This window comes from Corvus cornix, chromosome Z, assembly GCF_000738735.6.
Source record: "Corvus cornix cornix isolate S_Up_H32 chromosome Z, ASM73873v5, whole genome shotgun sequence".
Classification (NCBI taxonomy): Eukaryota; Metazoa; Chordata; class Aves; order Passeriformes; family Corvidae; genus Corvus; species Corvus cornix.
In genome coordinates, this window is record NC_046357.1 from 7,476,976 (window position 1) to 7,499,143 (window position 22,168).

At 37.6% G+C, this 22,168-nt stretch overlaps 1 protein-coding gene across 5 annotated transcripts in view; it reads left to right on the plus strand.

Moving 5' to 3' along the window:
* The window catches only part of ARL15 (ADP ribosylation factor like GTPase 15), a 252,963-nt gene that overhangs the window by 213,916 nt on the left and 16,879 nt on the right, over positions 1-22,168 (plus strand). For 3 of the 5 annotated variants that reach the window (XM_039566720.1, XM_039566719.1, XM_039566718.1), the window contains one exon: positions 14,280-18,424. The exons of 1 other annotated variant lie outside the window; for it this stretch is intronic. In XM_039566720.1, coding sequence (XP_039422654.1) covers positions 14,280-14,432 — 153 coding nt within the window. In that variant the 3' untranslated portion in view covers positions 14,433-18,424. Of the gene's footprint in view, positions 1-12,391; positions 12,556-14,279; positions 18,425-22,168 lie in introns of those variants that run through there. One more of the 5 variants, XM_039566723.1, reaches the window with a different exon arrangement.

Below are 22,168 nucleotides of genomic sequence, written 5' to 3' on the forward strand. Positions count from 1 at the left end.
GAAAGAACTTTGTGTTTTATCTTACAGTTCTGGGAAAATTCAGAAAAGTCAGATATGTTAACCTTTAATTAAAAATGGAGTATACAAATCCTACTAGAAGCATTATGGTCTTGCATGTGTTACGTATAAAATGAGCAGATTTGCTCTCTCCCCTCCCACAAGAACAGCTAAAGATCTAATCAGACCACTGGCCAGTGTATTTTTTTATAGGGTCCAGTTGTACTTGTTTGTCCACGTTTGTCTTTAATCTAAACCCAGGTGATTGAATTTATACCTTTTTACAGATAGATCCTGTTAACACATTTTAACTCTTGTCAAGGAAACAAAGGAAACATTTTTTGTTTTCTGTGACAAATGTCACTGTTTCATCTTGATTTTTCTAAACATTGTCCACTTTTCAGTATACTCTTCTTCCACTGTTGTCAAGTCCTTTTGCAGATTGTGCTTTCTAACTGGCAGACATCAAACTGATACACTACCAGCTGGACTGTTTTTTTTTTTTTTTTTTAATATAAAGTCATTTCTGCTGTGATGGATTAGACATCTTTTGAAGCAGGATGTTTTATTGCTTGTAAGTCATCTAAAGCCATTTTATATGGATGATATCTGCTTACCCTCTCCAATTCCTGATGCACTGCCTGTGGTCTGACTGACATGTCCTTTCTATTAATCTGTCTACAGCTGGTCTTATAAAACAGTGTGGCTAGTGGCACTCTTCACGGCGTGCTGAGGAAACTGCTGTACAATGTGCAAATACTACTTATTTGAAGTCTTAAGTCTTGAGAATTTGATTCATCTCCAGAACAGTTTTGCAGTAGGCAACATAGCATCTTTTCCAGCTTTTCTGGAGCAATATATAAAACACTTCATAATATTAATTTTTTTAAAATGTTGTTAGTGCTTCATCTTATAAGGAGGTAATTTCTTTTGTGAGAGGACAGTTGGAAATACTACATTATTAATATTTAAAATTCTAGCTCTTTGCCAAGTAGACCTTTTTTGTTATAAGTCACTAAAGGATCTGAATTACGAGCAACGTACCGTTAGTACACTGATTCCCTATAAAACAATTGAATCATTTTTCAGTTGTGGAAGCAAACATGAAACATTAGTTTGCAATTTCTAGTCTTTTCAGTAAAACTGGCATGATCTTTCTGTTTTTATAGGTCTGTACTAAATATTCAAATCTAAAATGTTATTGAAGAACATATTTTTAGCTTTGGGTGTTTTTTAATATATTTAAATCCATTACCTCCTTGCAATTGTTTCTTTTTCTTTGAAATCTGGACCACTGTAAAGCTGAAAACTGTGTCTATGAGCTGGAGATTGAAGAATATTCTCTAACCTGTTGCTAGTTATCCCCCTCTCATGCCACCCACTCAATAAAAGGCATAACAGGATAGTAATACTAAATATAACTGGAAGTGCCAAGAACAAAGCTATGATATAGTGCTACTTTCAGGCTATAGAAAAATCACAACTTAGATTTATTTTTGGTGCTTATGGTTGAAGGATGTTCTGTTTGTTGTTTTATTGCCTTTCTAATACTTTGGAGCTGCACAGGCTGTGGTGATATAACAATAGATCCTATACTACACATCTTGGCATAGAAATAGCAGAATAGTTTAATTGTATTAAACCTTTCAATTATTGCCTCACAAATGGCTATTTGTTCTTGATGGGTTTCTCATTCAAGTAACCCTCAACCTCGTAAAATACTAAACTCATACTGCAACCTACGCTTTATAATGCCAGATTTTTTCCCATTTTGAGTTTACGCAGTTAACTTGTATCAAGTTTAAAAATAATGCTTTAAAAGAATCAATTTCATGGTGAATGCATCTAGTCAAACAACTCATTTAAACAACATCTTACTCGTGTGTAGCAGACCGTTTTACAAGTAACTGAGAGTTTTACAAGCCTGTGTTTCAGACAGGATAATTGGTTGTTTCTCATATGTGAGCTTGGAACTTAAACTTGTTAACTTCAATATACAGAACCTTTTCTGGCTTGGTAAGGAGTGTTAAGGTCTTCTTAGCTATAGACATATATAATAGTTCATTATTGAGAAGTGGTAAAATGGTACAAATTTTGAATATGTTCTGTAGAAGATAGTGGTTATAACCTTTTAGGTTGCCACTAGTGGTCAGCAAACTTAGCCTATGGTGATTTTTAATGTAAACTCAGTTAGCAAGTGCAGATTTCTGACTTAGGTTGAGCACGGGAACTCAGAATTCAAAGAGGTGATTTTACCTCGTATTAGACCACAATTTTGAATAGATAGGTTACTCTCTAAGGGGAGTGAAGAAGGCTTAGAAAAATCTGTTGCATTAAGATATTTTAATCAACTGATGCTAATCTTCTCATCCTCATCAAAAGTTAGTGTCAGCTATATATTTGCTATATTTGATTCCCTTTTCAGTGCATTGCTTACCCTAGGTGTAACACCAGGGCCTGTTGGTAAAACTGCAAGTCACATCCAAAGGTAGAGGGAAGGAGCTGTCTGTCAGCTTCCAAAAGCCAGGTTTCCCTTTCTGCTGGAATCACTTGACAAGTATCTGCTTTTGTTTTTCATTGATACAGTCATGATAATTGGGGCATTACTAGGACATAGCACCTGCTTCCAGGTGCTTTTCTTTAGAAATAATCTGGCTTTTCAATTATTTTAAAGGTACTCCACAGCTGGAGTGTACAAAGGAAAGCCTTAATTCACTTAAAGTAACAACAGCTTTACTACAAAACCTGTTTTAAGCTTCTTCAATATTATTTTCAGTAGCTCTCCTTTAAGGAGACCATAAGTTTTACAAATGCTGTCAGTCAGAGTTTGGCCATTCCTTAGAGAGATGAGAGGGGCATTTTATAAGGGCATGTGGTGATAGGACAAGGGGGAATGGCTTTCAAGTGAAAGAGAACAGGTTAGATTAGGTATTGAGAAGCAATTCTTTACTGTGGGGGTGGTAAACATTTGAACAGGTTGCCCAGAGAAGCTGTCGATGCCCCATCCCCAGAAGTGTTCAAGGCTGGGTGGGATGGGGCTTTAGACCAGGTTGTTCAGTGGAAGGTGTCTCAGCTCATGGCAGTGGGGTTGGAATAGGATGATCTTTAAGGTTCCTTCCAACCCAAGCCCTTGTATGGTACTTTGGGGCTGTTTTGGGGTTTTTTTTATGTTGTCTTGGTTTGAAAGACAGGTGTCTGCTAAGGAAGGCAGGAGCCTCCCTTGGAATGTTAAATGTAACCGAATTATTATAATTTTGAAATTAAGGGGCCTTCAGGCAAAGATATTAGAAATAGGAATAACAGTTCTTTGTATAAAACAGTTCTATATATAAAACAAGGCAAACAAACAGCAATAACTATGGCAAAACAATCACAAACCCAGTCCCAGCCTTCTCGGCTGTCGGGCCCTTTCCCCTCGGGTGCAGTTCCGCTCGCAGCCGGCAGGGGCGCTGGCGGCTCCCGGTGAGCAGGGCAGGTGCGATGGTTCCCCCGCGGCTGCAGGGGGCGCTCCGGAGCGAGCTCGGGGAGCACGCGGCACCAGTGCCCTGGGATCCCGGGAGGGATGGAACAAAGGAGCTTCACAAACCCCTGGGCAGCCGATCCTGGTGCCCCAGCAGGACTCTCGGGAACAGCAGGCTGGAATGGCAGGAATGAGCACAAATGCCAGGTGGCAGACAAGATGTATCAAACTCCAGAGCTGCAGCGGGGACCCCGGGAGGTCTGGGCAGGCAGGGGGTGCAGGGCTACAGAGTAGTGAAGGCTCAAAGCGGTGAGGGCTGCAGCCTGGCTCCCAGTGGGGCAGGGAAAGGCCAGCTTGGGATCCTGGGGCTTCCCCTGAGGCACCCTAGCAGATGGTGAGAAAGTCCCTCTTTTAGTGAGGTAGGGTGTTAAATAGGGTCCCAGTGTAACAGCCGCTCCAGCAAGCGGAGCTCCACTCACAGTAGAAGGAAGGCAGCAGAAGGCAGAGCACCACAGTGGTGATGAATTCTCCCCACGACAACTGCAGCTTCTCTCCCCTCCGAACGCCGAGAGCACAAGAGAGCTAGGGGGTCCACCCAATCTCTTTTTCCCAGTTCAAATATTGTGGCATCTCTGCCCTACACGAGGAAACCCCATGTAAGACAGAGTAGTCAGCTGGACCGCTCCCCAAGCTGTGGCCAGGTTTTTTGTCTCTCTTAAGTATCCAGTCATTATTGTCTCCTAGCAGCACATATGGGGAAAATTCCTTAACAGGAAAAACAAAAGGAGAACTCCTAAAACCCCAACACATGTGAAGGTTGATATCCTTCCTGAGATATCTGTGTATCTCTCTTCTTTCTTGTATATGCAGATGGACTAGTTTGAAAATAAACCAGTGGGAGATCACAAGTCAGAATTATAATTTAATAGGAAAATTAAAATAAATGCAATAGTACAAGAACACTGACAGAGTCAGGATACAACCTGATGCCCTGTTAGTCAGGGCGGTGGTAGCAGTCCAGATGAAGTGGTCCTGTTGAAGCAGTTATCTATCCCGTAGAAGGATCTGGTCTTTACCTGAAGGTCTATTTGTAGCTCTTGTCCTCTGGGAATCCAGTAGGTAAGCCTGCTCATGCTGTTCCAAACCCCTGATTATATCCAGGTGGGAATGCTTGGCTCCTCCCCCCTGGGCTGAGCATCTCACAATGGACTGATGTAATTCTATGAGTCATGTGGTGGGTCCTTGATTGCCCATTAAACAGAGATAGCCCCTGGAGGGAGTCATCAGGGATGAGTCATGGTAGGAGATAACGAACACTGCCCCCACCTGCTTTAACAGCTTGTGAAGATGATCATAGAATACATGCTTTTGGTTATATCTTACATTGTAACCTAGGACAGCACTCTTGGTCAACTGCCTATTATTTAGTCTCTTTCCTTGACGTGTGGATCAATATAATGTAGGGAAGCACTGTCTTGGTGCAGTAAGAGAAAAATACTCATTATTCATTTTCTTACGCCTTCCCATGGAATATGTTTGCTAAAAGACTTTTCAGAAAGTCTGCTGCAACCTATGGTAATGGAATGAATAACACTGTCACTTAAAAAGCAGAATGATTCTGGCCCTTTAAGTTCAAGAGTCAAAAGAACAACTCACCTCTTTAGCATCCCATTGCATTCACGCATCTTCTCCAAATCCGTCTGGTCATCCGTGTCTTTTCCAGTACCACTGCTACAAATCTCTGCATTAATTTGCTAATATTACTTCCCATTTACTTGGTAAAGTGCTCACTTTTTTCCCATATCAGTGATTGCTTATGCATTTCATTTTAGAATTAGTGGAAGATTTGTTTTGCATGTGGATGTTCTCGTGTGTACAGGACTGCGTCTGAACTGAGCTGTGTAATTTTCCTCTTAGTGTCCTTGTGCTTTATAAAGAAATCTGAAAGCAGTGAGGGGGCCTTACTCAAGCAAGCATGAAGGGGTTCTGCGATAATTCTAGCTGGAGAGTTAAAAAATATCAATAAATAGATGAGTCTGGTGCTACCTGGTATAGTAGTTTTAAGTGGTGGCTTGCTGTGAGTGTGGAAATATTAATCTTTCCAGAGACATGGACCTAGAAAACCCAAAGTACAAATCTGCATCCTCTAACCACATGGCAGGAAGAAATCCTCAGAAACAGCTCCCACAGAAGCTCCTGTTGCTGGAGAAGCTGGGAGGGTCACAGAGCCTGTGGCATTCTGGCAGCCAGCAACGGAACCTGGCAGAGGCATGGTCTCTGGAAACACTTTTTGCTTAACAACTGTTTTATGTTAACTTTTTTAAAGTGGCTTTATTACACAGTTTCTGCTTTTGAACAAGAAATCGTTAATTGCTGTTAGTTCTGGCTTCCATTGCCTCTAAGCAGACTTTGTTCAACAAGTAATTCTCCCATTGGCAAAGGACCTGGAATGAGGTTGGAACCATCCTACACTTACACACTGTGCTCTGTACCTGGTAAGGAACAAGTGAAATAGGCACAACCACTGTCTATCTCTTCTTGTGGGAGCACACACTTCACAGAACCACACCTACTGCTGAGCAGCTTTTCTTCTGCGCTCACACTGACTGTTAACTTGGAACAGTGTCAGCAGTGTGAATGTGGGGAGCCAAACACAAAGCCCTTAGAAATATTGTTCTTTGCTGCTGATACAAGGGTACATGTCCATACAGTGTTTTGGTGCTTTGCAGACGTGGGCACAGTATACAGATGTTATTTATTCAAGTACTAGATTTATGTACATGTTCAGGCAAATGCAAATGAATCATCACACATGCACTTCTCCAGAAAATACTGTTTAACTGTTATCTGAACAGAAAAAATGCTATTTGCAGAAAGGTTGTGATAAATAAGGATTGATCATTGGACTTCTCATTGCTGTAAAGGTTATTTTGACATTCAGCATCGCAGGTGAACTTTTCTGAATTGGGGAGGGTAAAATCTCAGCACTTTTGTCTCAGGTTTTATTACTAGTTCAAACCACAATCTGTAGTTAAAACTAGCATATTTTGCTGCTGAAATCAGCATACTCTGTCGGTTGTCTTATATTCTGAAGTAAACCATGAGTACCTGCAGTCTATTTAAAAAACAAGGATGCTACAAAAACTCTGTAATCTCTGAAAGATGTTTCCTAAAGGTCTTGAGTGTCAAGTCTGTACTAGTTATTTATATTCCTTAAGCTATTTAACTGAAGTTATAACAAAAACAAACCTGAGTGAGAGACAGTAGAGAGGAGATGAGTGGTGGTATAGTAAAACCTTTCAGTAGGTTTTCTGTAAAATTATCTTTCGATATGTTCCATTCTATATTTTTTATTAACACGTTAGGGCAACGATAGTAATTTAAACAAGTTGTCCTAAGTTTAAATTGATCTTATATTCAATCAGTCATTTTTGGTACAGCTGAAGAATATACTTGGATGTGCTAAGAATACACTAAAATAGAAAATTGTCCTTATATGCAGTAAATTGGCATTCTTGTATCTCTGCTTTATGTGAAGGAAAAAAGATATGTGAATTTTAGATGTCCTCCAAACAGCTATCTTTAACCAAGGCTAATTTTCAGCATTACTCTTTAGGATTTTATAGTCTAACACTTTACCTGTAAGTGCGTAACTGTCAGACAGTATCTGTGGCAACCCAAATTACTTAATAAAACACAGTGGGTAAGAGAGAAAGCAAAAGGAGCAGTAACTTAAAGTGATGTCTGATTTTCACTTCTGAGTAATTCTCTGAAGTAAAATAAGAATTAAAGCTGCATTAAAGGAAAGTACTTTACTATGCTTTCATTGCATGCATTTTTGTACAGTACCCTCTTCCCTGTTTTTGTTTCCCTTGTCACTTGAGATGCTGTTTCGCTCACTCTAGGGTTGGATAATTGAGAGTCCTTGTCTTGTTTTTCCAGTTATGTGGTTATATGAACCTTAATCTGGAAGTCTGTTTTTCTCTATATAAGTATGCTCTGCTCTTTTTGTGTTATTTGTATTTCTTCCAGTTGTAAGAAAAGTACATGCTTATATGAAGGGAATATCCTGGGTGAGTAAGACATGGAAGGCAAAGCATAGTTGGATGTTTTTGGCAGCTACACATGATTTACTGTTTCTTTTGTATAAAATAACAGAATCTAACAAAAAAAATCTAATGCCCTGTAGTAGACTGTTGTGTGGTGAAGACTTGTGCAAAAAGTTGATGGATCCTAGTAGCTTCTCAAAGCCTGTCTTTGCTTCCATCCACATACAAATCTCAGTGCTACTTCTACAACCTCTGCAATTTTCTGTCCTCACTCTCACCCATCTTATTTGTCCAGACCCATTGTAACATGACTATCTGTAAAAAAAACCCCAACTTACCCATTTCAAAAACCTTCCAGCTCTCTAGCTGACTCCCCCTTTTCTTGTCTCATGCTTGCATTTGTCAATACTCCATGCTCTCTGGAATGGTGTGGCTATGCTGATTTTTCAGGCATCTAATTTCTTAATTTTGAATAGTTAGTTATCTTCTTTAAAATACATTTCTTTCAGCTGTCACTTGCAATCTGAAAGTATTGTCACTTGTGGCCACTGGAGTTAACAAGGATGGAAAAGTGCACAAAGCACTGTGTACATTGTTTTAAGTGACTGTTTTCTTCTTTGTACAGACTTAGAAGCCAAAAATACCATCCGGCTCTCTTAGAAAGCTAAGTGCAAAGCTCAGTTGGACATGTTTCAGTAGTCTTTTATAAAAGGTGAAATCTAAAAGAAAAAAAATAAAGTTGAAATCTGTACAAACTAGAAATACCAATTTGTAAAGCATTCACCACTACTTGTGAGACATAGTAAAAGGCCTCTGATGGTTTCGTAATCTTGTCTAGAGAAATCTGCTATCACACAGAAATGCTGAAGAAGACAGACTTGTTTTTACTTTTGATTTTACTTCAGCAGGTGCTATTTTAAAATTAAAAAATAAAGGGGCACCTCAATTACATAAATCTGATTATCATAATATGTACTTAATGGACTCACTGCAAATTTTTAACATTGTACATACAGACTTTGGATTCCTTGGCACAGTAAAGTCAGTGAACAGTGAAATACGTATCCTCAAAGAACTAAAATATAAAAGCATTTCTGTGGCTGATAGTGTTGCTGGACCTCAGCTGGCATTCCTGGGAGTAGCCCTGTGCATAGGTTGCTCCAGACCACAGCACATCACTATCCCTTCTCATCATCTGAGGCACTTTGATTCCCCTCCCTGTTGTATAAGAGATAGTGCGTATGGAATCAATAAATATGAGGTACAGGTGCTTTAGGAGGAGTGCTTATGATGCATAGGTGCATTACAGGGATCCCTCTAGACAAGGATGAGATCATTGTTTCACTGTTAAGAAGAAGCATAAGAGCAGGCATACGTGAAGTATCTTTTCAGGAGAAGTGAAGTGTCTCTGTAGGATGAATAAATATTACAAAACTTTGGCTGACAGTTGTGCACATTACAACAGCTGTTCTGGTCAGACAGGAGGTCCTTTTTAGCTAAGTGGGCTGTCAGATAAGGAGCTTTCTTCAGGAAAAGCATGGATGTGTTAACTCCTGTATGACAGTGGATTGGACCAGTTGATTTAAGATTAAGTGGCTATCAGTCCACTCCACACAATCTTATAAATCACTGTACTCAGAAAAGAAACAGCAGAAAAGTACATGTAGCAGCTCAAGAGGCTGTGCAGTTTGCAGTCCAGCACACCAACATAGACTAGAGTGGATTTCAATTTACTTTTCAGCTTCAGTGGTGATTTAAGCAATGAGTTCTACTCTATGGTTAGTAGGTCAACATTTGTGGTTTCTATTTAATTTGCCAGAATTTCCTTTCTTTTGTTTTCTCTTTTCTTCTTTTAGACATGACTTCTTTTACCTCTAATACCATCCTTTTCCTTACTGCAACTGTTGAAAGCTTTTTTGTTTATTTTAAAGTCTTCTGTAGCAGTATAAATATACTCTGAGCCTCTAATTATGGTATTTTTTTCTGTGCCACCTGCAAGCATTTTACCTTTTTAGCTGCACAGTTAATTTTCTTTAAGTTCCTAATTTTATGTAGTTTCCCTTTTTAAAACTTAATGCTATGTAAAGGACTCTTGGCTTTTTCTATTCTCCAAATATACTAAATTTGCACAAGAATTGTTACAGGCAGCTTGTCTGTTGTTCCTGGAGCTAGCAAGCAAAATTCCTTTTCTCTCCTTCGTCTTCTAAATGGTTGCTCCAAAAAGAAGATTATTATAATGTCTGAAAAGATATTACCAGAATCACAGCTCAGTGAAACTTTAACGGTGTGAATATGGAATACCCCTGTCTCCCATTATTACTTTGTTTCTTGTCCATGCAGTTTTGGAATGGATGAATGAAGCATGTCTTATGGTTAATACATGGATTCAGCAAATTAGATGATTTTAGTTTAATTCATACCTTCATCAGTCACACTTTTGCAGTAATACTTGGTAAATCTGGAAAGGTCTTTCAAAAATTTACACTAGTGGGGGCACTGACAAGACCAGGCAGCCTTTGATGGATGTAACAGACATGTTGTGCTACAATTTTTTGTCCCAGTGAAATTGTTCAATAAAACAGTGATGAATGAAAAAATATTTTATTCATTAAGTTCTCCATTTACCAGCCTGGTAATGTAAGTGACTATCTGAATTTTGTATTTGTTTACAACAGATTAGTCACAGTGGGCTAGAAGCTTTTCTGTGTTGATGAAATTTGGTAGTATAATTTTGAATTTGAATGAAAAATAATGCTTTCAATCAGCTTTTTTTCATGTTGAATAATAGAGATTACTCTTTTCATATATTATAATATCTAAGTTTTTCTGTAGATCTTGTGTTCACATGTGTGGTGAACTGACTAGATGATGAGGTTCAGTAATCGAACATAGAAAAGCTTTCAGCAGGGCCTGGTTACTCAGCTTACGTATATCAATTTAGTAACATCAGTTCCACACTGCTATGATAATTTACACCAGCTGAGGTTCTGGGCACTGATCCTTTTTATTGTGTCTTGACTTTTCTAGCACGTAGGTTAAGCAACATTTGATAACCATATGTTTAGTGTATTGTGCCAGTAGAATAGGACTTAGAAGGTGGAGTGTGGGAAGAGTGGGAATTGCAAACATGTATTGTTAGATTTTACTGACTTCAGAATGTGGCGTAAATACAATGCCAGGTTCTCTATAAAACAAGGCCCCCATATGGAGTCAAGACATACAGTGAGATCTTGTAAAAATTAGTAAATAAACCTTAAAATTAGATTTAATTGGTTGTATTTTCTTCTTAGATTATATCTCAAAAATTTAGCAAACTCAAAGTAAACTCTTAAAAATGCAAAGCCAGTATGTAAAAGCACATCTAATGCGTCAGACTTCTGAAACATGTTTGAGTCTTTATATTCCACTGCAGCATCCATGAACAGGCAGAAGGCTTTTCACTGTTTATGCTGAGGGGAAGACAGGAGCCTCTCTTAGGAACTCACCCCTTTGTGCTAATGTAATTGAAAGGAGCTGTAAAATAGTAACTTCTGATTATGCAAGAGCTACCTAGGTATGTGAGTATTCAGAGAATTTCAGCTTTCTTTGGATACTTTGGTGATCACTGTACATCCTCTTAGGAAATCTGCAGGGAATGAATGTGGATGATGGTCAGTGGGGCAGAAAGCAACTAGAAAAACAAATGGGGATGGAGAGCTGAGAGCATTCCAGTGGAAAATTCAACTATACAAAAAGAGTTGGGCATCTGATTGTGTCAGTCTTTTCATGTTTCATCTGTTGCATGTAAAAAATGATTATCTTTTCAAGTCTAAAAAAAGTACTTTGCTTTTAGAACAGAATTACTTTTTCTGAGTTAAAGGGAGGAAAAGTTACATTAAATTGGAAAATATTTGTCTGTGCAAACTTCTTTCTGGAAGTTTCAAAGTTCAGAGAGAGCTCGCTTGCAAAACCTTGAGGTTTAGCAAACTCCATTGTGGTGCGAAATTTAAAGGAGGAAATATAGTAACACACCACAAAGTGTCCCTTGGGTTGTGGAAAATCACTTCTGTGCTACTTCTGGTTTAGTTAGTTATTATTTGTAAGGCAATCAGTGTTGTTTTTCTAGATTTCTGTATTAGACACGAGTCATCCAGCAAATCTTTTTTTTCTCTGCAGAAGGTATGAATAAAATAGCTGTTACTTGTGTGAATATAATCAGTTGTGTTTTCATGCCAGTATCAAACCCTCACATTTAAGAAACAACTGCCTAACAAACACTTTCATTTTAGCATTCATCTAGGATCTTTTAATGCAGATACTCTGAACTGTTCCTTAGTGTGGAAAGTGATGACAGCACATCACCGATTTAGTAACATTTTGATTACACAGCTAGAAACACACAAAAAAATTTTAATCAACTTTGGGCATTGAAATAATTTATCTACAAAATTTGTTTCACTAAACCAGTTGGTGCTGTTGGCATCTGCAGTCACTGAAATACAGCTTAAAGGCATTGTGTTTTTCTTGGCTAGAGGCTACCTTGGTAACTTGTGTTGTATTTGCCCACAAATGCACAAGACTCAGTGCTAGTCTGCTTACTGCCATCATTTCCTTGAGCATGTGTTTCTACTTTTAAACCCAAGTGCTGTTCTTACAATGTAATGACCTTCCTTCGTAAGGCAGAGCCCTAATTCAAGAGGCTGTGTAAAGAAGATTGCAGACTGACTTCAGTGAGCTCCAGGGTCTGATGGCAATAGTTTTCCAGTAGAGGGGGTGTGGTGGACATCCTCTGGGTTGTGGGTCTGAAACATCTCAAATTACTCAGCCATATTTGTCAGCTTAACACCAGCGGGCAGCTCTATCCACTAGCTGCACTGACACTTTGCTTTGTTATCCTTTCGTGCAGCTTTTGCTTCCTCCCCTCATGTGACAGTCAAGGAGGATGTTGCTGAAACAGGCAATAGAGCTTCCTTACCGTGCTTCTCCAGTACTGTGATCAGTGCCATTAACTCAGTATATTAATGGGGATAAATTCAAGCTGCTGGAAACGTTGCAATACGTTACAGAGATGAGTATCTTGGTTTTTATCACATATAATTGTGCTAACATATCAGATACTGATGTGGCACTGAGATAGCAATGCTAAAAAATAGGTATGTTGATATTAAATTAGTGGTTTGTTGAAAGCCCATTTATTTCAACTTGTATATTTTCTAAAATTTGTGCAAGGGGAAGTGAATGTCAAGTACCACACTTCATTTTCAAATGTTATTGATACAATTCTACTTCGATGGAAAGAGATGTAAAATTTTTCACAGTGTCATTTCTGGGTAAGCAGAAATTCTCATCTCAAAATCACAATTTTTTCCCTGATATTTGTTACTAAACATTCTGGTTGAAATTCCTTTCTGAAAAATAAGAAAGCCTTCCTGACACATAATCATGGTTGAATTAAAAATTATGTGGATTTATACAACTCAACTTGGGTTTCTTCTGTTAGAATACATTAATAGATAAACAAAACTGTTGTTTATTCTGTCAGTAGACACTGTAAGAGCTACATAGAGATGTTGCAGTTTGTATGGACTTTGAAAGCCTTTTTATTTTCCTTTCTCTTTTTTATTCCTTCTGTACATGGAGCCTTACACAGTGTGGCTCCAGTTGCCTGTCTAGGGCCTCTACTGCCTACTATGTTATTAGCAACTGTTCCTGTAACTGTGCTGCATTTTTATGACACAGTCTGTGATAAAAGAAAATTAAGAGTATTTGGCAATAATTCCCACAGACAAAAATGTGCAAACTAAGTCAGGACTAAGTATTTCTGTTATATATGGACAGTAGCAAGAACTGAGGGTTATAGTTTTGGATATAAAAACTAAATGTCTATTGAACAAGTCAAACATGAGTAGACTTCTGGATCAAATACATTCGAAGACTAAAATTTTAATGAAAACAGTAAACTGGACCAGTATAACCTGCAGGTTACTGTTCTCTTCTAAGAGACGTCAGAAACATGTTTTGATATTGTACTTTCTATTTTGAAAAGTGATTGGAATATACCACTGAACTAAAATCTTTCCTTTCTCAGTCTTTCTGGGTCTGTATTTGTGCCTTGACAGTTGATGCAATGTCAGTAATGATTGGTGTTTCCAAGAAACTGCATCATGTCTCATGTATAATACTTATTACTATCCTCCTAACAGCAGTGTGCTAGTCTTCTGTGTTTAATTTTAGAAAAGCTAAGAAATTTTGAAAGAATTTTTATTTTTATAGGATTTTCTTGGTTACTAAGAGATGCTGTGCTATAGCTCATGTTTGTCTGGAATGTTTAGGCTCTGTACATTTTTTATGTTTAATTTTGATGTTAGAGTAGTATGGTGACAAATTCTACATCTTAAGTGTTTACCAGTAAGAGTATAATGAAACATACATTTTTAACATTAAAATACAAATGCAACCTGGAATTTCTTACTTATTTTTGCTGGTTTGGATATGTTTTTGAGCACATATTTCATGTGCTTTGCTCTTTGCCTCAAGTCAGTACAATTCTTCCTCAGACCTCCCATGCTGTTAAATGTATGGGTAGAATGGTAGCTTCTAAGGAGGTTGCTCACCCCTAAAGAAACACTTTCAGGTTGTGTCATATAACCTGTATTATAAGAGCAGCTGTGGGTAAGATTCTAAAAATGAATATCCTGATTTTTTTACATGTTTTTGTTTGGTTTGGTTTTTTAGATGTGAGACAGAGAATTGTCATAATATAATACATCAGTCTCTTTTTTTTTTCTTAATAGATAAAAAAATATTTTGAACTTGAGCCACTTGCACGTGGAAAGCGCTGGATTCTTAAACCCTGTTCCTTGGATGATATGGAGGCAGTAAAAGACAGCTTCTCCCTTCTAATAAACTTGCTAGAAGAGAGAGACTTCGAACCTTCAAGAATGTGAAAGCCAAGAGAAAGAAGTGGTTCCCACACATCACTGTACCTGCTCACTCTGTCACAGCTTAATTGTGGTGTGGTATCAAGGCTGAGCTGTGATATGTTGTTCATACAGAATTAATGCAGAATGTCGTTTCATTAAAATAAATGTTCTGTGAATCAGGTACACAACTATTTCCAGTAAAGTTGTCTACACTACTGAAGTAGGAAGTTCCTCTTTGTTTACCACTATTTCTGCACACTGCATGTTGCTTTCTTGCATCGCGATCATCCTTGGTAGAAAATGTTACACGCACAAAAGTAACGTAGTCTGTAAAGGAGGAATTCCACGTATTACCTTGGATTTTAAAAAATAACTAATGTCTAAAGAATTTGTGAGTCTAATTTAGCTTGCTTATTGACCTCACATTATGGAAAAGCACAGCCACTGAGAACCTTAATAGGATACCTAAAAGGCAGGCAGTTTCATGTTAATGCAAAGGTTATTCCTGAAGTTTTACTAAGTGAAAACACAGAGTACAAGTTAGTTGAGTCCTCTTCTAAAGTCACTGCATAACCCTGCCAGAGGCAGTATGGTATTTTGCTGGAAGTTTACTGAAAAGTAAATTAATAAATAGATGTACACAGATAACAGTACTTGGGGGAAATAGCTTACATAAACAGGTGATCTAAGTAAAAAGGCTTTTAGAAGTATAGGAAAGAGTTTAGAAATATACAGCAGTTGGATAAAGTAATAAATTTCATTGAAAGTTGTTTTCCGTAAGAAAAGCAGAGCAAATATCTGTTAGTTCATCTGCGGAGGCTTTATTACTAGTTAGAAGTGTAAGTGATTTTAAGTAAGGATTGCTTCCTCTATCACTCATTCATAGACTACTACTGTTATTGTAACATTGCCAAGGCATCTATCCCATAATTAAGGGTCTTCCAGTGTTTGTACTACAAGCTTGTCTTTTCAAGGGGATTATATCTTGTTCTTTCAAACTTCCTGTGGGCTAAGTGTTACTTAGAAGACAAAAAAGTAGTCGTTGGAAACAACATTTGCAATACATTTAGAAAAAGTCTATTTGGTTCAAGTAACACAGTCCACATTTCCTGTTTCCGTATTTTCCCCATTGTAGATTTGCAGTATTTTGGCTGCCTTTTGTTGATTTTTATAAACCTTATAAACTGATTTGGTCCATTAAAGAAACGTGCCAGGCCACTGGTTCACCAAGTCAGTAACAACAGGGTATGTGCAGATCAGTCACTGGACTGGTGCACGCCTTGAATGCTGTGCCTTGCGCATTCAGCAACGCTTGTGCATGAGTGTCTGCAAACACAAACTCAAGTGAGGTGTCATTAGTTCTTCATGGACTCTGCTTCTGTCTTGAAACACACAATGCCTTGTTTTCAGGGCTTTAAGCAACATACCTTTCCACTCTGAGCATTTATCTTCTGTTTGAAGTTTATTGTAGTTTCTCACTAGTTTATTTGGGGATAAGAAAATAGCGAATATCAGCTTTTAAAGGCTTATAAAAGCCATTTCTCTATTACTTGTAATTTTACTCTCTGTTAAGCAAAATGTTTCTCATAGGTATTTTAGTTTACTTTTCAACTTCCATTAATTTCTTGCATTGCTCCCACTGTTTTAACTGCTTCCTGTTATCGGAAAGAAGCTGGGAAAACTTGTAAACTCCTTGTTTCATTTTGAGATGGAATAGGCAAGAAGCCTGAAAGGCATGTCCTTGCTTTGTTTTATATTCTCCTTCCTGCCAGGTCAATCGTCTCACTTCTAATACTTTTGGAAACAACAAAGAACTGGAATTGTTCATTTTAAAGCACAGAGGAGCCCTGCTTTGATTCAGTTCTCTCAGCACACTTTAGTGGGGACCCAGCTGCCCATCAGTTTTTCTTGTGGGGGCTAAGAAGGTTCCTTTCCCTGGATTTAAAGAGGAACTGGATCTAATTTACATTTCCAAACTCTCTCTTTGCTGACGTGAACTTAAAGACTACAGAGTCCCCAGATTTCTACAAGGTCCCCAAATTTCTGTCCTATTTAGAGATAATGAAAAATGAGTGGTGAGGAGGAGTAGGAGGATTATTTCCCAGAGAAGACAGACAGTTTGGGGAGACAAAATGAGGAAGCTTTTACTGCTTTTTCATTGGCCATTAGTTAGAAGATGTGAGATGATGTTTTCTTACTGTTTTCCCCCTGCTTTCCTTTAGTTACAGACCAAAACGTACAGGAAATGAAAATAAGCCCAGCTGTATTTCATTCTTGAAACTGTACTTATTTCTACCATCAGTGAGTTTTTCTGGTCCAAAAACTTTAGCAGCTCCAAGTTATGTTTTGGTCATGATCTCCCGGCTATGCACTGTTTGAAGGTGCTACATGACTAACATGGAAAGGCTCAAGAAGTCCATGATAATGTGGTTTTGGAGTATGCCAGTGGCCACGTAGACTAGGACCTTTCGATATTTCATTGTTTTTTCTTTAGGCAAATGTCAACTGCACAGAAGCAGTGATTTTAATTTGCAGAATTATTTTGAGTATGCTTTTTCAGTGATCATTCCTCATCATAGGTTGAAACAATACCTCATAACTGCTGAAGGCTAAGACCAACACTTAACTTTACTTTGAATGTAGTACTTCTGTGGTTTTGTGTTGTAGATGGACTTGATGGATGTGTACCTTTTTAATGTCTATAAACAACTTCACCTTTTTATGAGGGGATAACAATGTTCATAGCAGCTCATGTCACACTTTCTTGTCTATAGTGTTGTTGAGTGCTCTGGCTATGGTAGACTACTTAAGCACCATTCAGTTTTCATTCAAATAACCAATCTCAATTCCTTTGGGTTTTGTTTGTTTGTTTTAATCTTTTCACATGTGTTTGTCATTTAGGTGGAATAAACTTGGGCACTAGGCTCTACTTTCCATGCAAGTTCATTAAGGAGTGAACATTGTCTTTTTAAAAAAGATACTGTGCTTTTATGTTTTTTAGCCATCTGTTAAGTTACTTTGTGTGTGTATGTATGTGTGCCCACACTGGGCTTCTACTCAGACCTGTGGCTGTCTGCAGTGTCTCAGCCATCAGAATGAAAACATTATCAATCAGTATCCAACAACAGCTGGTTTTGACAACCTTCTGTCTGCTGCCTAATGCTTTACAACTCATCAGTAAGACTTCTTTGTCTACCCACTCTGAGCTGGTAATCTTAACTGCTTCATGTTGTGTCCTGTACTTGTACTTCTGGCACTTGTATGGCTAAAAAGTTAAGTCTTAGTGGGTTTTTATATTCTTTCTTGCTGTATAATGCTCCATGTGTATCTTAGCTTGCCTATTCAAATGCGCTATACAAAAATCTGTGATGTATTATTTCATTTAACTTCTCGCATTTCATTATATTTATAGAAGTTGCAGATTTTTGTACCGTATTACTTAATACAGTTGCCTTTTTGTAATGGCAATTAATTTATATTACAAAAGTTTGTATCTTTACTGTAGTCGTATCAGTTAACTGCCGTATTATCTTGACTTTATACTAAGAATACAGTGTCTATACACAGACGTTGACCCAATCAAGTGGTCAGCTACTGACATGGGGAGCTTGTACTGTTTGTGATTTATACATGATTTCCACTATCAAAAAAAAGAAAAAAAAAAAAAGAAAATAAACACCGTGTAGAATTGAGTTGGTTAGTTTTTGTTTCTCAAGTAAGTAGCCAGTTTGGGAGCATGGCGTATTACCTTGATTTGGATTCTTCAAGATGAATTATCTACTCATAAGTGAAAACAAATACTACTGTATAATCATTGGTACATCATACATGGTTGCACATTCACATACATACATTTGAAATAGAAACTTCCCAAAACTGCCTGATTTATTTCCACAGCAAGATGTTGTTACGCTGGAAATATATCTGAAAGATATTGCGAGTTTGTTGGTGAAACAGAGATTGTGGAATAATCCCTACACAATTATTCCATAATATTAAATGGAGGCACATGTTTATGTGACTGGAAGTTCTTTTTAAATAAATGACGTGGTAAAGTACATATGCGGAACAAAAGCTACGGAAGCTGAGCAAAGGAATAGATTCTGGGAAAAATAGAAGCTTGGTTCATTGATAACAACTCAATGTTATCCTGTCAAACACTGAGTAGAAGTTGCTCTCACAATGCAAGTTGTAACAGCTGATAGAAGAACACCATGCTGAACCAGACTGAAGTTGCTGATGCAGCTACTGAGGTATGCTTTTTTCATGTCACTGTTTTTAAATCTGCCTCTTAACCAAGACTAGGAATGAAATGAAAGATTTGTAAACTGAGAATTCTTTTTAATTCTTTTGTTTCATACAAATAGGAACTGAAAACCAGCTAATTATGCCTCATTTGATAGCTCTTAAAAGCATTTTCATTAGCTCATTAGCCCTTTGACCTAATAGTTTAAACAAATAAAAACATCTGTTTGTGTCAGCTGTAGGGTTAGTCATCCAGGGCCCAGGTTAACATGAGGATAAGAGGGAGTCCATATCCTACATAAAAACAAAAACCTTTTTCAGCATCTGTACTTGAAAAGGACACCTGAAATCAAGTAGGGCTGTACTGAATTCTGCTAGGTGAAGAAACCAAAAAAAGATCATTACCTTTCTCAATCCTCTGCCCTCATGAGTGAACTGACTAATTTCATTGTGTGGGTTCGACTGAAGATGAAGTTTAAATAGTTCTGAGACATTTATTCTTAATTCTAGCTGCTTTTATTTATTAGCTGCTAAATTTAAAGCTAATGTTAGCAGCTATATTTAAAGAAGCCAAAGTAGTCTGTATATGTTGCTTGTTCATTCACCGAATTTCATAGGAAAATGTAATATGTGGTATTCTGGTGGGTTTTAATGGGATATATTCAGGACACCCTTGCTTGTGGAGGGTATGTTTGTGCATCAAACATGTTCAGCACTTCCATTTATAATGTCTTAAAGATGCTTTAGTTTTTTAATCACTGAATCTCTCTAGGAAAGGCAGATATTCAAATGTCAGTATTGGTACTAACAGTAGTCTATGCAACTCCAGTTACCTGTGGCAATAAGCTGGGGGAGAACAGAAGTATTCTAACCTTGTCAGGGTTACAGTAAACCCAACTGAAGTAATCAGCACAAGGTCCACTACTGGTTGGAATGATTACAGCAAAGAGACACTTTTTGCCTGAAAATAGCTTGAATCACATAATATTCTGAGTTGGAAGGAGCTTACAAGGATCCTCAAGTACAACTCCTGGCCAAGCACAGCTCCATCCCTAAGAACAGTACCATGTGCCTGAGTGCATTGTCCGAACACCTCTTGAACTCTGTCAGGCTTGGTGCTGTGACCACTTCCCTGGAGAGCCTGTTCCAGTGCCCAACCACCCTCTGGGTGAAGAACCTTTTCCTGATACCCAACATAAACTTCCCCTGACACAACTTCAGGCTATTCCCTTGACTTCTGTTGGTGGTCACAGAGAAGTACCTGCCCCTCCTCTTCCCCTCACAAGGAAGTTTTGACTGCGATAAATCTCCCCTCAGTCTCCTCCAAGCTGGCTTTGGTAAAGACCATATTTTTAATGAAAAGCTGTTGTACAGTTAGTTTCTAAGCACAGAAACATTTCCTCACACATGAAAAAACTGTACATATATTTGAAAACCTGCCTACTTACTAAGAAGCAAGAGGCATGAATTGTACCTAAAACTGACAAATAAAACCAGCCACCACAGTACTTTTTTTTCACCTGTCACCTTGCAACAGTGAAATGCTGTTGTTCATTTTTATTACTATGCCATGTAACTATAATTTATTGCATTTCAATATGCACTAGAAAGTATTTGCATGTAATAAGTAAAAGAAGACAAAAAATCCTTTTGTGGTTTGGCAACTTCCATGTATGAAGAGCTGCCGTCTTTCAAAGGAAGCACTGAACACTGGAGTACAGGAGCCTTATGTTATAACTTTGTTATAAAACACTGCCAGCTGAAATGCTAAATCATTGAAATCTCAAACAAAAGGTCTGGTGCTGTTCAAATGCATAATCCCAGAAATGGTATGCAGGAGAGAGGAAATCATGACTTGCATATGAATGTTGCAAAACCAAAACAAGTTTAATGGCCAATCACACTGCAAAGTGTTTGGTGTTTTCACAATGTGACAGTCTTGAATTAGGAAGGTTGATAGATATTTCAGGATCAAAAGGGCATTATGTAAAAAAATGTAGAAAGTCTAATTTTATGGTAGGTTACATTTTGGGCTTGTCAACTTCAACATACTCCTTTTAAAACAATAATTCCTGCTGTGCATTAAAAGTTGACGCTTTAAAAATCTCTTCTATAGAAATGAATCCATTTTATGTTCAGTTAACATACACTAAAATAGCATTTTTTGTCTTGTGTCACTTTCTCATTTATTTTAAAGCATATATCCTAGCTTTTCCTCAGAGAAATTTATACCCAAATTGCAGTATTATTGTAACTTTCGAAGACCCTATTTCTACCAGTATGAAGTTTTAATCCTTGTGGAAACAAATACATTTTTGCAAAACTAAGTCAGAATTATTTTATTCTAGCATTCCCATGTCTGGTATTTTTGTAGGACATAGAGATTCAAGATGTGAATCAGATTGTACTATTTAAAATTAACACTGATTAACTGCAGTATCTGGAAAAGTTTTTTTTTTGTTTAACATTGGAATGAAAAATGCAATCTCAACATTTTCTCAATATTTATCTTGATGCAGAGAAGAAATTAGCACTCATTTTCAGTAATATGAGTTATAACAGCATTAGTCCATTTTTAATAAATTGCTTTGTTTGCCAGCTAGATGTAATTCTCTCTGGTTTACACATGGATGTCAGAATTGAAAGACTTCCTTCAAGTATTTGAAACTAAGATTGATTTTTAAAAATGCTAATTGCCTTGTCTAAAGTATTTTTTTACATGATTTGCAAGAGTGTGATTGATGCAGGAAAGTTCACTTTTGCCTTTATTATATAGAGCATGACCTTTTGGTTACAGTAAATACAGTACTGCAAGTCTGTGAAAGTCATCACATATACTGAAGGTACTGAGACCATTTACCTCACATTCCTTCCTATTAGCTTCCACAATTAACATGATCCACAGCTGAAAAAATAATTGTTTGTCAGTGATTAATGACGTGAAATCGTCAATCACTGAACTTGACAGTATTGTTTTAAAAAGATACTGCAAACAAATGTTTACCTAAAGATAGTAGTATGTTACTGAGGCTTTTTTCCTCAGGGTTCTCTCATTTCATTCACATAACAAGCTGATTTTAGTGCTCACTCATAGACTAAAGGGAGCTTCTTTTCCTTTTTTCTTTTTTTTTTTTTCTTTTTTTTCTTTCTTTTTTCCTGGTGCATTAAGAGTACCAAACACCCATACACCAACGTCTTTAACAGAACCAGGAGCATTCCTGGTAACCCTCTGAGATCTGAGACAGAACTTCAGCTCTTTGTTTATTTGTTTTCTTTTGTTGGTATGATGTGCAGACCTGAGATTTTGGCTCAGGCCTGTCTCCACTGAGAAGTGCCAGCAATATGGGATTCTACTATTATGGGCTATATAAATACCTTGCCTATTTTTAGCACTCGCTTTTGATCTCTGAAGCATTTAGTATCAAATGTGGTGGTTTCATATGTACATATGTATATCTACATATCTCATATGTAGATATATTGGTGACATAGACATTAAAGAAATGCATACAGTG